The 17,002-nt window shown below is 60.7% G+C and overlaps 1 protein-coding gene across 10 annotated transcripts; it reads left to right on the top strand.

The window, feature by feature from the left end:
* The first annotated feature begins 390 nt into the window (after positions 1–390).
* KIAA0513 (uncharacterized protein KIAA0513 homolog) lies at positions 391–12,664 on the top strand. Of its 10 annotated transcripts, XM_015292649.4 has the most exons (14): positions 3,741–3,791; positions 4,293–4,383; positions 6,298–6,756; positions 7,031–7,130; positions 7,321–7,394; positions 7,479–7,549; positions 8,070–8,277; positions 8,675–8,715; positions 8,875–8,953; positions 9,207–9,284; positions 9,719–9,748; positions 11,334–11,414; positions 11,676–11,770; positions 11,867–12,664. In XM_015292649.4, the coding sequence occupies exons 3-14, from the start codon at positions 6,431–6,433 to the stop codon at positions 11,914–11,916; spliced, it is 1,233 nt and encodes a 410-aa protein (XP_015148135.1). In that variant the 5' UTR covers positions 3,741–3,791; positions 4,293–4,383; positions 6,298–6,430; the 3' UTR covers positions 11,917–12,664. The 10 variants fall into 10 exon arrangements, 9 of the variants coding, with proteins under 9 accessions (XP_015148134.1, XP_040563197.1, XP_046755706.1 ...); XM_015292648.4 differs by lacking the exons at positions 3,741–3,791; positions 4,293–4,383 and adding an exon at positions 391–496; XM_001235239.7 differs by lacking the exon at positions 4,293–4,383.
* Positions 12,665–17,002: the final 4,338 nt, after the last annotated feature.

Genomic DNA, 17,002 nt, shown 5'->3' with positions numbered 1-17,002 from the left:
CCAGCAGGGCACAGGGGTGGCACGGGGGTGGCACCCGGAGTCTGCATGTCCTTGGAGGCACAGCTGGGCTGTGGGTGGGAAAATGGGTGCTGGAATGACCTCCTTGGTGGCACAGGGGTGGCACGTGGCGTTCACAGCACGGTGATGGCACAGGGGTGGCACCCGGTGTTTGCACCCCTTCGGTGATCCAAGGATGGCACGTAGCACGGGGTGGCACCTGGGGTCTGCACCTCCTCGGTGGCACAGGGGTGGCACAGGGGTGGCTCTGTCCTGGGGCTCCCAGCAGCACCCTGCAGCAGGGCTGGCACCTGCAGAGACGGAAAAGAGCCGCCGGCGGCTGCGTCACCTCCCGCCCTGTTTGCTTTCTCCCATTCCTTTCTTCAGTTCCTCACTGCAGCAGAACCAGCCCTTGTGGAGGGAGGCTCTGCACGCCGTGGGACACAGGGGATGCCGCTTTGTGCCCGCAGGAAGCAGCAGCTCAGAGATGTGCTTACAGGTAAAGAGCAAAACCCTGCGAGGGGCTCTGGGGGCAGCCCCAGAGGGGCTTTTTTTCTTCTTTTTGGGTATGGAGCTCATGAGTTTGGAAGCTCAGAATGCAAAGCCTTACAGGATGCAACTCCCTGCAGACGGAGCTATTTCCTCTTTTGCTTTATTTTATGTTGGGTTTCCAACACCGGAGCTCCATCCACACCTCGTGCTGATGTTACCCCCCCATTCCTCGGGGGTGGGAAATGTGTGTGCATTTCATAGACAGTGCACAGGGGATCTCACAGCTGTGGGCACTCGCTTGCAGAACGCAGCTGGGCTTTGTGGGACACATAGCTATGACTTGCTGGTGGCCTCTCCTCTGCCAGCACCTCCCCAGTGGCACGCAGTGCCCACGGCACGTCCCAGCATTGGGTTTGCACAGCAGAGGTGTATCTTGCTGCTGGGATCCTCCCTGCTGCCGTCACACGGTGAGAGCAGAGCACTGAATGCAGACCTTTGTGCTCTGTGTTTGCTCCTTGCCCATCCCAGCAGGATGGACCCAACCGACGGCACTGTGCACAATTGCATCGCAACCAATGCAAATGCAGCACATGCATGGGCCTCCTGCTTTCGTGCCCTGTGCTTGGAAGCAGCCGGGCGTGATGCAGCATGCAAGCACAGGGGAGCTCAGCCATCTGCAGCCCTGCATGAAGGCAGTAGAAGCAGCTGCTCTGCTCCTCCTTGCATGCATAAATTGCAGCACGCAGTGGCGATGCTGCAGCCGTGCTGCACCCGGCTGCAGGTTGGGCTCCCCAGAAATAAGGAACCAAGAGGATCTTCCCAACTGTTGCCCCAATGGAGGGGCGTCGGGCACGGGAGGGTGCAGCTTAGTGCCACTAAACAGATTGGATTAGGAGGGATTTGCAGAGGGCCCGTCTGGAAGAACGGCTTATGGAGGTGGTTGGAGTGTCACAACGGTGCGCGGTGTTGCAACGCGGTGTTGCGGCTGTGTTGGGGTGGAGGGTTCTGCTGGGAGGTGCTGAGTGAGAGGGGACAGAGGGGACAGAAGGGACAGGGACGGCTCTGTGCTGTGCGCTGGGCTGGAAGAAAGCAAGGGAGGATGCAACCTGCAAACCTGATGCCTTCCTCACCTTGCAAATCCGACCCGAACCCCTCAGTCCGTGCAGCTTCAGAGGGTGAGTGCCGTGCAGCTGCACTGCGCTGGGGGATATTTAAAATGCAGTATAATCCATGGTGCAGTGCTGTCCTACGCCATGTGCTTTTGCAGGATTGGGTCCCTGTTTGGATGCACACACGGAGGCCTGGCTCCATATGGTTTGCATGCACGCAGGGTCAGCTTCGGGGCCTTCTTGGCAGCACAGATGCTGTTGGGGTTGGCACGTTGGCGGTGCTCCTCCCGTGCTCGCTCTGTCCCAGTCCCTGCAGCAGGATTTTGCATCACATCCTCCTTCCCCCTGAGCCCTTGGCTGCCTTCCGGAGCGGTCACCACCTTCCCCTGCGCACTGCACAGCCCTGCTGACCTGTGCTGTGTTTTGCTTGCGGGTGTGGAGCAAAAATTGCCCAATAGCCCCTTCCATGAAAGAGGAGCTCCTGAGCTGGGAGGAAAATAGGGCACTTCTGGTGGGTGACGGCCACAGCCGCCCCCAGGGCCTTCATCTGCACAACACGGGGGGTGGAGCAGTTGACTGCATGCAAACCTGGGGGCAGAGCAGTGCTGCAGGCACATAGGATCCCTATAGGCACCCCAGGGTCGGTAAGTACCCATGGGATCCCTATGAGCACCTCAGGGTCTGTGGGTGCCCATAGGATCCCTATAAGCTCCCCAGGGTCTGTGGGTACCCATAGGATCCCTATAAGCTCCTCAAGGTCTGTGGGTGTCCATAAGATCCCTATAAGCCCCCCAAGGTCTGTGGGTACCCATAGGATCCCTATAAGCCCCCCAAGGTCTGTGGGTATCCATGGGATCTCTATAACCATCCCAAGGTCTGTGGGTGCCCATAGGATCCCTATAAGTCCCCCAAGGTCTGTGGGTACCCATAGGATCCCTATAAGCCCCCCAAGGTCTGTGGGTACCCATGGGATCTCTATAACCATCCCAAGGTCTGTGGGTGCCCATGGGTTTCCTATAAGCACCCCAAGGTCTGTGGGTGCCCATGGGATCCCTACAAGCACCCCAGGGAAACCAGAGCAGCAGGAGCAAGTGAGGAGAAGGCAGTAAAGCCCTCCTGATGTTGTTATATAAAGAATTCGGGGCCTGGGCTGTGTTTTTACATGTCACTTGCAATTCCTGATGTCTGAGTTAATTACAATAATCATCCTCAGCAGACCATCAATTAGTGATGCTCTCGGCTTCCCGCTGAGCCCGGATTTTGTCACAGCCACAGCATTTCCCCCATAGGTGGGGGAGGGGGGGGGGTAAAGGGGGAGCACAGAGCTGCATCCCAACAGCCCCATTCCCCTCTGGGGCAGGAGGGGGTCAACGCCACGAGGGGGTTCTGCTCCCCACGGGATGCAGTGGGTTTGCCATGCCCACCTCGCCGCCCACGGGATGCCCTGCTGCAGGAATGGGGGCTCTGCTTTGGGCTTGGGTGGGTGAGATGCAGAAATAGGGGGGGGTTAAATGGGTCCTTGGGTGCTGTGCGGGCGCATAGGGCTCCAAAACCTCCCCAAACCCCCTCCCTGGGCATGCAACATCCCATTGGGGCCATCCCTCTGTGGGGTCTGACGTTGCTGACGGAGCCCCGTGTCCGTCCCCACCCTCACGCCTCGCTGTGCTCCCCTCCCCCCCCCCCCCCCCCTCCTCTTTGGGGTTTCTTCCCTTTTCCATTCCGGCTGCTATTCGATTCCCGGAGCAACGCAGGTAACGCAATCAGGGCTCCCAAAATAACCAAAGGCAGCGGAAGAAAGCCGGGAAAACCCTTTCGGATGGGGAGGGATTTTGCATCATACCTCAGCTGGGCTGTGCTGGGGGGGGGGGGGGGGGGGGGGAAGAAGGGGGTGCTGGAGGCGATTGTGAGCGGGGGGAGCCGCCGAGCGTGGCGAAATTGCACAAAGGCTTTTTTCCTTCCTCTTCCTCCCAGCGCCGCAGCTGCTGTGCGCCGTGTGCGTGCCTGCGTGGGCAGTGGGAGGGGGGAGGAAAGGGGGGGAGACGGGGAAGGGGGGGGGGACGGGAAAGGGAGGGGGGGGACGGGCCGTGAGCTCCGGAGGGAGGGATCGCGTTGTTGTCGTCCCCCACGCTGTCATCCATCCGTCCCCTTTGCCTCGAGCCCCGAGCGAAGCGACGTGGCGGCCGCTGGGTGCAGGTAAAGAGATGGGGGTGTGATGGGAAAGGGGGGGGAGCGCTGGGACCCCAAGTGAGGGCAGGGCTTGGGTGGGGGCTTCATCCATCCCCGTCCTCTGCTGTGTGCTCCGTCGTTGCCTCCCTAAGCTCCGTAGGGTGGGCTCCTGCGTTGGCACAACAACGTGGGCTCCTTTTAAAGGCCGCCGTGCGGGGCTGGGGGGATAAAGGCTGCGGGATGAGGGTGGGGGGGCGGCCAAGTGGAGAGCTGGGCCGTGGTTTGCCTGCAGCCTCTCCAGCCCTCGTGCTCTGTGGTGGACCCACCTGACGTGCACTGAGCGCGGGAGGTCTCAGCCCCTGCGGAGGAGGGGGGGGATAATGAACCAAACAGCCACAGCTTGCTTTTGTCACGCTGTGAGGGTTGGGATGGATGTCCCAGCACAGGGACGTGGGGCGTGCGGAGTCAGCAAGGACACGGCTGGGTTAAACCCGGATAGAACAGAGCGTGTGTCTGCTGCCGGCGCAGGGACAAGGACGTTGGGAGCAGCTCTTGGCATCCCCAGCTCTGTCTGAGGCAGGAGGTCGGCAGTGTGCTGAAAGACACTCCGGGAGGAGAGGTGGGTGCGGGACGCCCAGCTTGGCAGGGCTGCTGCGTGGGATGGAGGTGAACGTCCTGCTGTTTGCTCGCAGCTGAGAGGGGGGGTCAGCGGGGACAGGACCGACCAGTTCCCACGGAGCAAACAGGCCGTTCCCTGCGGTGCACGGAGCAATCCTTGGCAGGAGCACAGCTTTGTGCCCGCTGTGCCTTTGTGAACCTCTGGGACGCCCCGTGCAGAGCCGTGCAAGCTGAGGGCCGGGAGCTGAGAGCAGAACGGATGGCTGCAGCGTGGAGCGGTGCCAGGGCTGAGCGATGCGTTGCCTGAAGGTTTCCTTCTGCCTTTCCCTTCCCCAGAGCAGCATCCCCACGGTGGGGAGATGGGCTGGGGCTCCCTGGGGGGCTGCCGAGCCTGTGGGTGCCCAGAGGGCAGAGAGCACAGCAATGCACCCTTGCAGCCCCAGGCACGCAGGGACTGCTGTGGTCCTATGGCGCGGTGGGGGGGGGAGGACATGGCCAGGAGCGTGGTGGGCAACAGCTCAGAGCAGTGCAGAGGGGGGGCTGAGGCTGCCTGGAGGGGAGGCGCAGCCAGAACAGCATGGCTGAGAGGTCCTGAGCTTTGCACCTTGTTACAGCTGAGGTTAAGCTGAGGGCAGCACTGAGGTGGTTAAAGCCAGGGTTACGATGCTGGGGGGTCTCACTGCTCCATTCCCCTTCCTGTTCCCATTTCCTGAAGCTGTACCCCCCCCCCTCTGGACTGCTGCAGTGCTTCCTCTCCTCTCAGGAAAGCTCCTCCTTTTCCTTCCCCTCCAGAAAGCTCTCAGAGCTCAGCAGGCCGTGCAATGTCCCCCCCCCCCCCCCCCAGATATCCTATTTTCCTGCTGGAAGAGGAGCAGTTCTCAGGGCTGACTCTCTGTGCACGGCTCCAGCCTAGTCCTGGTTAGCAGCATTCCCTGGCTGTCACCCCCAGCACTGATTGATTGTTCGATTGCCCATAGGGAATATAGAGGCACTGGGCGATGCATGCTCAAGGGGATGCCCATGGCTGGCATGAGCAGCACCTAAAGCAGCTTTTGTGGCCTCTGCTCTATGGCAGTGCTTAACCATGAGCTGGTGAGCAGGTGGTTAAACCCTTTTTGGCCACCTGCAGGCAGAACGCATCTCCTCACCCTGCCTGCAGCCTTGGCCAGGGTTCTGCTGAGCTGGCAGGTTCCCACGGTTAGTTTTGGGGTCTTGCACCCCAAAGTCTCTCTCCTGGAGCATCACTGTGTGTGCGTAGATGATGACCCGATGGATGCCGGCACGCAGCCGGATCGCTGTGTTGTAGGGCAGGGCATATGGGACGGGGCTTGGGGACACCCCTCTGCCTGGTGGTGCAGGTAAAGAGCAGGGCATAGCTGCAGGAGGAGGTCATGCCGCATAGCACTGCTGGCCGCAGGTCTGTGGTGTGCATCCTGGCTTGCACCCAGCTCTGGCACAGCCTGGGATGCTTGGGGACAAAGTGGGTTGGGATGGATGGAGCCCCGCAGTGGGCGCACAGCCAGTTGGGAGCGTTCACCCTCTGCACTGCAGCCTCTGGATGCTGAGCTGCCCGGTGATCCCGGTGGCTGCAGCAGCGTCCTTGGGGCTCTTTTTGGGACTTGGGTTCAAGCCCATGCATGAGGACACGGTGCTGGTGCCAGGGAGGGGGGTGCTTCACCAGAGATGAGTCTCGGGGACGGTCACACGCAGCCCAGCGTCACCCATCAGGCTGGGAGGTGTCAGATCCCAAATGTGGTGCACGGAGCTCATCTGGGCTGAGGGATGAGAAACCCTCTCGATGGACACAGAAAGCACACCAGGCTTTGATGTATCCGATAGGGAGCAGCCCCGTGCACCCACCCCGTGCAATTACAGATGGGCACTGATGTCACCCCATCCCTCCCCTGTCTTCCAGATGCCCCATGACAGCCTGCTCCCCAGCGCACGGCCCCACCTGCCCTAGCCATCCCCTCCTCCCCCGTTCCTGATGGTGCAGTGAGGGACGGGCAGAGGAGCAGCCAGCAGAGCGCCGCACCCCCCGCAGAGCCATGGAGGCCCCCCCAGATGTGCCCGTTGGGAACCTCATCGACTTCAGCACCGAAGAACCCAGCCGTGCCCCCTCGGGTCCCTCTCCTCCGGCCGTCCCCAGTGACAACGGGCACCTGGGGGAGGTGACAGCAGAGGAGAGCGATGCCACCGAGTCGGCGGACAGCGAGAACGACATGGGCGAATCCCCCGCACGTTGGGGCCACCGCCGCTCCTCCTCGGGCGAATCCTTCTCCTCCAACCACAGCTCCGGGTCGGCCAGGGATGAGGCAGCGTCCGAGCGCCGGGACTTCGTGCGGCACTACGTGGAGAAGATCTTCACCGGGGGGTGAGCGGCCTGAGAGTGATGGATGGCTCACCCTGGGGCTCGGTGCCTATCTTGGCCGCTCAGCTCCTGCTCCAACTGCTGCTGCTTCTCCCTTTTCCCTCCCCCTTTCTGAGCAGCGGGAGATGGAGGATCCCAAAAGCATCCAAAAGGATGCGCCCGCAGCACCCCCGCGTGTCCTCCCTGCGCGGAGCTGCAGCCAGCACCGCTCCACCCGGGATCCCCAGGGGAAGCCTCGGCTTTAACGGTGTTTTATTTCCCAATTCCTCCATTGCAGGGAGGATCTGGAGCAGGAGGAGAAGGCGAGGTTTGGGGAGCTGTGCAGCGGCGAGGACGGGAAGGGCAGGGAGTGGTTCGCCAGATACGTGAGCGCACAGGTGAGTGCGAGCCTGGGCTGGGGATGGAGGGCTGGGATGGCAGGTTGGGCAGCGCTCCAGAGCTGTGCTGTAGGACAGAGGGATGCGTGGGAAGGAAGCACAAAGGGCGTCTCAGCACAGTCGTATGGCCAATGGCTGTGATGCCAGGGAGAGCTCCCCAGTAACACAGCCCCTGGGTTTGTGCCTGCAGCGCTGCAACTCCAAGTGTGTGTCAGAGCAGACCTTCTACCGCCTGATGCAGTCCTTCGCCCTGGTGCTGTTTGAGTAAGTGTTGGAGGGTTGGGTTTGCTGCAGCCGTGAGCACGAGGCTGCTCTGCTGGGGTCCTCACCGAGCCCTCTCCCCATCAGGTGTCACCAGATGGATGACTTCAGCCCTGCCAAGAACCTCATGACCATGTGTTTCACATACTACTACATCGGTAAGGGGCACCTGCACCCTGTGCTGGGGGTGAGGCGCTCTGCGTGCAGGTGTTGTGCGTGGAGAGGGTGATGTGAAGGCTCTGAGCTTGATGCTGGCCATGCTGGCTGCGTGGGGAGGGTGATGATTGGGCTGTGAGCTTGGTGTTGTCCATGCTGACGGTATGGGGAGGCTGATGGGTGGGCTCCTGAGCTGGGTTTAACTCAGCTGACGCTGACACCAACCAGGAAAGAGCCTCCATAGCCCCAGAGGCATGCAAACCTTGCCGGGTTGTGTTGCCCTCGCATCTTGCTGGAGGTATGTGGTGATCTCCAGATGTTCCCCAGCCCTGGGGACATCAGAAACACCTCATTCCCTATTGTGTGGAGGTCGCACCCCCCACGGCAGGCTGGATTTCCTATCCAAACCCTACAAGAATTGAGATGGGGAGGGTTTCTCTCTGTCTCCTTGTCTTTGTAACGCTGCTCAGAGCTGATCCCCAGAGCCACGGGGGGGCTGAGCTCTGGGGGTGTCACTCGCAGGGAAGACCCACGCGCTGCCTCTGGAGGCCAAGGAGAAGCCCACAGGCAGCATTGACTCATACCTGAAGTCAGCCAACAGCTGGCTGGCGGAGAAGAAGGACATCGCAGAGAGGCTGCTGAAAAACACATCAGCCAAGACAGAGAACGTCAAGGGCTTCTTTGGGGGCCTGGAAACCAAGCTGAAGGGTCCTGCGGCCAAAAAGAGCGAGTGGGTACCTCTCTGTTGGGTGGGCAGGGAGGGCTGATGGTGCCAGGAGCCACCTGGGTGTAGGGATATAGGAGAGGTGGGGTTATAATGGCCATGGGAAGATGGCTCCTGACCCGTCCCCGTGCTTTGTGCTTTGGGCATCTCATGACATGGGAGTCCTATGTCCCTTGGGGTGGAGATGCCTAGTTCCAGGAGATGCTGCCACTGCTCTGTGGTCTTCTGGGTGGGTCCAGGCCGTGGGATGGGCACCAACATCTCCTGCCTGCCTTTCTGGCTTCGGGGATGGTGGCACAGGAGCGGTGTTTCACACGGGATTTCCCTCGCCAAGGGGCCTGGGTGGTGTTGTTCTGGCTGTCACCACACTTCATGGGAGCTAACACTGATTTCTGTGCCACAGCGAAGGTGAGGACAAACCAAAGGAGAAGCTGAAGAAGATGGGTGAGTGGAGCCAGCACTGCTGATTCAAGCATGGCAAAAGGCATCCGCGGGGAAGGAGCGTGGGGTGGAAGCAGTGCTGGAGTTATGGGGCTGGGGGGGAGCAGAGGGAGGACCGGCGCTGTGCTCCCCATGCCCAAATGTCACCGTGTGTCCCCACAGTTTCCATGCAGAGCCCAGAGGAGGAGAAGAAAGGAGAGAAGATCTACCTGTACATGCACCTCAAGCAGCAGCCCATCTGGTAACGCCGGGCAGGCTGGCTCCTGCTGGGGTTTGCCCACTTACCCACACACTGTGTGAGGCTGGGGGTGGGGAGGGGGGTGGAGAGCATAGGACCCCCCCGGTGGGATGGAGCACGAAGCCCTCATTTACCCCAATTGGACCACGTGTGCCGGGCTCACTGAGTCACCTCCCAGCCTGTGGGATGCAGGTGTGGGGGGCACAAAGTTGGGGGGGGGGGGGACCACCTCTGACCCCCCATCCCTGCCCCATAGGCACAACCTGCGCTTCTGGAACGCCGCCTTCTTCGACGCCGTGCACTGCGAGCGCAGGAAGCGCTCCCCCACCACCAGGTAGGACCCTCCTCCCCTCCGATTTGGGGAGCACAAAGGTTTCCCTGCTCATTTTGCATCGTCATCGGCGCTGGTGGGCAGCCAGGCCACTGCGACTGCGTTTGCTTTGATTAAGCCCCAAATTAGCAGCAGCAAATGTCTCGCAAGGACATGCGCCACCGGCAGCTGCTCTCTGCTCCGGGTGCCGTTCCCAATTACTCTGATGGCTGAGCCCGACTAACGAACGCTCCCAGCATCTCAGGGGGAGGGAGAGTGGGGAAGGGGGGGGGGGGGAGGCGGTGTCACTAAATTCCTCTTTTTCTCTCTCTTTTCCCTCTCTCTGCCTCTAACAAACCTCCTCCCGTCCGTCCTTCTCCCCCTCTCCCTCCATCCACCTCTCTTGCATGATCTGTCCTGTGCCACTTTTGTTGGCCCCGTGTCTGCTGCCGCTCCAGAGGGAACGTTGGGGAGGAAGAGGAGAAGAGGTGTGTGTCTGTCCGCATCCCTCCCTCACATCGCCTGCCGGGGGTCCCTTCAGCCCCAAACACTGCCTGGGGGCCTCACGTGTGCCCTCCCGCACCAGGGAGCAGCGGATGCATGAGATCCGTGCATCACGCGGAGCTCCTGCAAATGAATGGGTTTCTCTCCCATCACTGCTGCTTTGCTGAAAGAACCTCAGCCTGCTGCAGCATGGTGCAGTGGGAACGGGATACCTGGCTGCTGGGGGATGGGGCTGCGTCCTGGGCAGGTTTGGGGTATGAAGTGGGTCTGTCTGTGCAGAAAGCATCACTCCCTCCCGTCCTTCCTGCTTGCTGCTGCTGGTTGTTGCTGGGAAGAGCATTTGCAGTTGGAAGAGCCGCTCCTTGATTTTGTTGCATCTCTATGCTGCCAACCCTACATACAAAGCAAGCTGCAAGCAGGGGCTGTGTTATAGTTGCAAGTGCATCCCCCCAGCTGCAAAGCGCCACATGGGTCGGGGTGCTGGGATCTGGGTGTGCTCCAAACTGCAGGAGCGTGATGGCATGTCTGACCAGGGGAGCAAACCCCTCCAGCTGGGGGTCTGACCAAGAGGTGAGGGCTCTCTGAGTCTTGGCCGTAAATCATTCTCGTGGGTACGGATAACTTGGTTTTGCTCGGATGGAGCATCAGCCTGCAGCAGGAGGAAAGGAAGGAGCGAGCCCTGGCCCTGCCCCCGCTGAGCCCCAGGGTCTGGGCAGAGCTCAGAGCTCCCATGCTGAACACTCAGCCAGAAGCACAGCAAATTCGGCTTGGCTGCTCTGATGAGCGGGCTCCTTCCCATGGGGCTCTCATCCTCTTCGTGTTTCAGCTCTCTGGATCTGAGCTAACCTCCCTGATCTCTGCCCAGCACCACGTCCTGCTCGCCGCGCACCCCCGCTCTCCTCCTCTTCCTTCTCCTCCATATGGATATATCTCTTCTTCCTGTCCCTTTCTCCTCGCCTTTCCTCTCACCCTTGGCTGTGACCTCTCAGAAGGGGACTGGCTTCATCCTGGAGCTGCACTTTCCCTGGTGTGCATGCACTGAGCTCCCCCCGGCACCGCCCCAGCACTGTGCACCACCGCAGTGACACTTCAGTCCTGCCCAGTGTGACTTTATTCCCAATGTCCCACGAGTGGGACACACGCCACCATCCAGAGCTGGTTGCACAGCCCTCGAGCTTTGAGCCCCATCCTGGGAAGGCTGTGCGTTGGTCACCTTGCTGGGGAATGGGGTGGGGGGGAGCTGGGGCATCCTTGAGTGCGGTGCTGTGATTTGGGGCTGCGGCTGTGGTTTGGGGTTGGGGGAGGGAAGGAGAGCCCTCATGCACGGCTGGGGGCTCCAGGAGCTGCAGGCCCCGTGCAGCAGGATGGAAGCACCTGGAGGTGGGGATGGGCACAGCCCCATTGGGATGGGCATCCCCAAGAGCTGCAAGCTTACTCCCCCTTGCCATAAGGAGGGCTGTGAAGGTGAGGTGTGAAATCAGAGCTGTTTTTTGGTGGTAGAAGATGTTTTTCCCGGGATACCTCTTGCTGGGGGCGGTTGGTGATGCCAGGTGGGCTCGTGCCTTGCAGGGAGAAGTGGTGCCACATGACACAGGAGGAGAGGGACGACAGCCTGCGCTTCAACGAGAACATCACCTTCGGGCAGCTGGGGTGAGCAGGGTGTGCTGGAACCCCACGTGCCACGCTTGGGATGTCCCCTCTGCTGGGGAAGTGGGCAGAATATCCCCAGCGCTTCTCCCTGAGATTCACTTCTGCCCTTTCGCTTGCAAATCCCAGCACTGCAGCATCTCAGCGCAGTCCCACACTTGAGCATCACCTGCCACAGGGGGCAGTGGGGAGGAAGAGGAGGGTGGGGAGGAGGAGGGGCCATTTGGCCCTGCCCTCACCAAGGGCCCCTCTGTCCTTCCTCAGCACCTTCATCCACAACATGTTGGCGTTCGGCCTCACCAAGAAGCTCTGCAGCGACTTCCTCAAGAAGCAGGCGACCATTGGCAATTTGGATGAAGGTGGGGCTGGGGGGGATGCGATGCACACCACCCCCCCCCCCCCTCCCCAGGATGCTTTGGCACGGCCCAAGCATCGCTTTCCCTCTCCCCTTGCAGAGCAATACAAGCTGCTCAGCGACCACATTGAGCAGATGGCCACCGAGTAGCGGCACGGCGAGATGGCAACCGGAGCAGGTGGGGAGGGCAACCTGCCCCCAGAACAAAGCTGGGCTGCTTGAAACCACCCAAACACACACACACGTGTGGAGCTGCCATACACCCGCATGACCATCCGCCAGACTTCAGAGCTGCGCCGTGGGCAGCCCGTAGAAGTAGGAGCCAACAGCCCCAATCCCTCCCAGCCGGAGCCTCCTGTGCGTATTTCCGGAGCAGACAGACCCAGCGGTGTGTTTTGTCACTTCAACGAACAAACAAACAAACAAACATACAAACAAAGGCAAGGAAAAAGCAAGCTGACAAACCAGAGTGGTTGCTGCTCCCACTTCTGCCTGCATGGCTGCAGCCCCAGCTGTGCAGCCCAGCAGGTTCCGATGCGGGTCCCGACGCGCTCCTTGGCACGGCGGCTGCAGGACGATGGGACACGGCTGTCCCCAAAGTGGGGGTTTCCATGGGAACGCGTTCCTTGTGCGGCTTTCCCCGTGCATCCCATAAGAGAAACAGCAGAGCGGGTCCCTGAGGCAGGGACCCTCCCAGCCCCGCTGCCAGACAGCTGTTTGCTTCGGGGGGGGAAGGAGAGGGAGCGCTGCCGGTTTGCACTTTGTGTGTGATTGATGGAGAGGAGCTCTCTCCTCATTCCCGCTGCGTTTATCTCCTATTCCCCACCCCCCTCCCCTAAACCTAAAGGATATATTATTTGCATGTGTATTTTTCTAAAAAATAAACAAAGAAACCAAACTCTCTCCCTACGACCCCCCCATCCCCCACCCCCCCACGTCCATTGCTCTCTAGGTTCATCCATCCCAGGATCTCAGATGTTTCAGGGCTGGATCCTTAGTGGGGTGTGGGGGGGTTAGGAGCCCACATCCATGTGGTCTCTGTATTGCCATGCTGTGTCCCAGCCATGCGGCACTGCCTGGAGGGCACACAGTCCATAGGAGCGTTCATTGGGGGGGGCTCCTTCAGGCCCAAGTCCTGCAGAAGTGGGGCACAGGAATGGATGAATTCAGTCCCTGAGTCACCACCTGTGCTGAGATGTCTTATCTGGGGTTCTCCTTGGGAAAACATGGGTGTGGGCTGATTAGCTCCGGAAAAGCAGCGGGCACAGCACGGCCTGTGACAGCTGCTGCTGCTCAGTGATAATAAGTGGTGGTGAGAAGTGTGGGGTTGGGGCAGTGCAGGTGCACCGTGGCACCTCCAGGCTGCTGAGTGCATAACGGGATGGAGAGCTATGGGACCGTTAATCAGCGGGGCAAAGGGGCAGCTGCTGGGGTTGGTGCTCTGTGTGGGAGGGGGCAATGCCTTCAATTGGAGTGTGAGCAGCTGCGATGGAAGCGTGTGGAGGAGAGCCTGGTGCAGGTAAGGGCAGCGTTGGGGTGCTCTGAGCACGGTGAACAGCCCTATCCCCACCTCCCTCCCTCCCTCCAGGGATGAGAGGGTGTTTGCTTCCCAGGCCCTGAGGGTTTTATTGTACCTCTGCCAGAGCTGCTCAAAGATCTCCCTGTTGTCACAGCATCTGGGAGCAGTGTCTCTTTATAACAGAGGGAGTTTGTGATGGAGGTGTGGTTACAACCCACCCTAAGCCACCCTTTGCTCCCCTGTCGCTGCCTTTTCATGTGTCCACCACCCAGCAGCAGCCATAATTTGTTGGCGAGAGGGAGGGGAGCCCATGCAGTCAGTGGGTGGCTGTGATTGCTGGTGTGGGGCAGGAGATGCTCTGACCCCAACTGCAGGGCGTAGGGCCGTGCACCAAAACGCAGCGGGCTGCACCTCTTGCCACAGCAGGGCTGCCCGTCCATTGGGAATGCTGGTGGGCATCGCTCCGACGTGGGTAGCAATAAAGGGGCGCCTCAGTGTTGCGCCCGGAGGGAGGCAGGTCGGACCCGGGTGCAACAGAACTCGGTTTCGCGGCCCCACCGTGTGTATGCAGAGCGAAATGCAGCTCTGGCTGCTGCCGCCCGCTGCGGTGCACGGGGAAATCCAGGCAGAGGCGCTCCCGTTCGTCCCTCCTTTGGGACGGCGTGCGCAGGTCGGGCTGGTGCAGCCCTGGAGCTGCGGTGTGCCCCGACCCTCCGTGCATCCCCGCAGTTATAGGATCGTGCATGAGTCCTCGCGCTGTCCCTGTCTGCATCCCTCTGCTGAAGGCTCAGAGGGCTGAAGCACCCCTATGCTCTTTCGGGAAGGGTTTTGCAACCGAAACTGGAAAACTCTCGTAGAGAAAAAATGACCTCTTCTAAAATATATATATATATCGTATATTATCTTTTCCTTTCGGGAGCACAAATGTCCCCTGTCTGCCTTGCAGGGCTACTGCAGGGAACCGTGGCTCCTGCTTTGGGGTGGCTGGGAGGTGAGCTGGAGCCACTGCGTGCACAGACAGAGCCTCGGACAGTGAGAGAACACATCTGTCCTTAGTGGCCACGTCCCACATGTGAGTCACATCCTTTTGCTCTGCTCTCCCAACCCAAGCTGCTGCGTTCAGGCAAGGTCGCTGCTGGGGATGCTTTCCAGCTCGCTTTCAGCAGGGTTTCACCGTGCCCATTGCTCCTGGCTCCCCAGAGGCTGATGGGCTCAGCTGTGAGCAGAGCAGGACGTGCTCTGCGGGGGCTGCATCAGCTGGAAAATCCCCGTCTGCTCCTGCCAGGGCTGCGTGCTGCTCCCCCCAGCAGACAGCACTGGAGTTGGCTGTGCACAGTGCTCAGCACAGAGGGTGTGGGGCTGCGCCTGGGTGACCTGGTGGTCTCCTTGGGCAGATGTAGCAGTGCTTCTACCGCACAGTGGCACCAGGCCTGGGGTCCAAGGGGTGTGCTCTTGCCCCTCCAGCAGCACACAGCCGCCCCAGGGAGAGGGGTGGGATGTAGGATCTCATCCTGCGTCTGCACCAGGGCATCCTCTCCATCTTCCACCTGCAGAATGCCAGCAAAACACCTCCTCTTCTCCCCCCCCCCCCTCCAGGGGCTGGGTGTAAGTGAGGGCCGTGGTGTGGAGCAGAAGGGGGCTGCTGGTGGGGCAGGCAGACAGCAACCTCTGCTTCCCTGAAGAAGGGGGAAGGGGAGGTGGTTTGCACGTGGCTGTTGGCACCCATCCCCTCCTGTGCCCCCTGGGGGCTGCCAGCCCTGGCAGAGGGGACGCTCCAGGGGCTCTGCACTCAAGGACGCTCAGCTGCGAGCAGGGGGTTGGATTGCCCGGGGTGGCACTGCGGCTCTTTGTGGTGTTTCCTCCTTGTTTTCCTCTCCCCGTGTCTGCTGGCAGCGAAGGCAGCAAAAACACCCCAAGCGATGCCTGCACGGTGCGGCTGCGCAGGGCGGCGATGTGTCGGAGGAGCAGGAGGGGACAGCTTCCCTGCAGGCAGCTGTGAATGTCTTCATCCCAGCACGTCCCCAGCTCTGCTCCCAGCAGCGATGCCAGGTCCCAGCCCCGGGGTGGGCTGAGAGGGGGTGGTCCAGCAGTGATGAAGAGGAGAGGGGGGGTGCAGGAGGCTTAGTCCCCCCCTCCCCTTTACTTGCTGGGGATGCTGAGCCTGCTTGCATCCACCTCCCAGCGTTCTGCACGCTCCGGGTGTGTGGAACCCCCACTTCACCTCCCAGCTCCGACTCATTTCAATGGAAAGCATCCTGCATTTCTGCCCCCCCCCCCCCCTCCCCTTCACGTGCATTTTCAGCCTGTGCTAAAACAGCCCTGTTTTTCTGGCTGGTTACTCGCGCTCGCCCAGGTGGAAAGCTCGCTCATGCAGCAGGAGCAGAGCATTTAACAGAGCTCAGTGCGTTCCTTCCTGCCCTTCTCTTGCAGCTGCAAAGGAAAACCAGAAGCTCTCGACCTCCGCTGCTCTGAAGCTCTCATTTCCCAGCGGGGCACAGAACCACACGTCCTCGTGCTGCAGAGGTTGGGGACAGCCTGTCCAAGCCTGGTGGCACCCACTGCCTGCAGGGACAGCCTGTGCCAACCAGAACACAAAGCGCTTTGCGCAGCGTGGCTGCAAAACGTTCCTCCCTCCCCCCCCCTTCCCCATACACGCACACACATCAGATGCGTCCTGAGGTTTGTGGAACTGGAAGTCAACGTGCCTCTTTCTTCTCTTAATTGCTGTAATTTGTCCGGCTCTCTCACAGCCAGGCTGAGCTCCGGGCTGCCTGCGTGAATGCGTTTTGGTTACGGTGCTGTGTGGATGGAGTGATGCAGCAGATGCGCTGCGTGTGCATCCTGCACGTGGATGGTTCTGCTCCTGGCAACCGCTCCCGTGCCCCCAGTGGGGCTCCTCGTTGGGAACAGAGCTATGTGGGATCACAGCCTGGGAAATGTGTGCAGAAGGAGGGGGGGAGGTTGCCTCTTGCTGTTCTGGTGGTGGGCAGAGGGCCGTGCTGGTGTTAATTAATGGAACACTGGGAGTGGTGGGGGTAACGATGGAGCATTGCAGCTGGGGCTGCTGCCTCCTTCCTGCCCTGCGTGCCGTGGGGGGCGCTCGTGGGCTGGCAGGTGCTTGGATGAGGCTCATGGGATAGGATAGGACTATGGTGTCCCCCTGCCCCGAGCGCTGCCTCATCCCAATCGGCTCCCAGGAGGTGTCCCACGGCCGGGCTCTGCCTGCAGCCACCCCACAGCTCTGTGCACTGAGCCCCTTGAGGACAGCACTGCAGTGTCCCCAGGCGCCAGCAATGCACGCCCTGCTGCGTCCCCGCTGCCCCCATACCCACCCGGGTGGCCTTGTTTTGCTCAGCAGAGGCGGATGGGAGCCACCGCCATCCAAGCACTGAACGCTTTTAATCTCCTGCTCCTGCTCCATGCAATTAACTTGATTCCCTCCCCTCGTTTCCTGCAGAGGTTTAATTAAAATGCATTGTTCGCCTCGCCAATTATTTGCTCTGTCCCCCGGATAACCTCTGTGCAGTTGCTGGCTTGGTGGGTCTTTTTTTTCCCTTGTTGCTGGCAAGCTTGCTCCCTGCCCCATGGCTCCCGCAGCATTTACCTGCCCATCCCTGGTGCTGGGGGGGGGGGGGGGGGGGGGGGGGGGGTGAGCAAGGCGTGCACCGAGCAGCTGAAACAACAAGCCCTTGTTGACTTTGCTTTGAGTTCCCTGCA

This window comes from Gallus gallus, chromosome 11, assembly GCF_016699485.2.
Source record: "Gallus gallus isolate bGalGal1 chromosome 11, bGalGal1.mat.broiler.GRCg7b, whole genome shotgun sequence".
In the NCBI taxonomy this organism is placed as follows: Eukaryota; Metazoa; Chordata; class Aves; order Galliformes; family Phasianidae; genus Gallus; species Gallus gallus.
The sequence above is the reverse complement of the archived record's forward strand: the minus strand, read 5'-3'. Positions and strand labels throughout refer to the sequence as shown.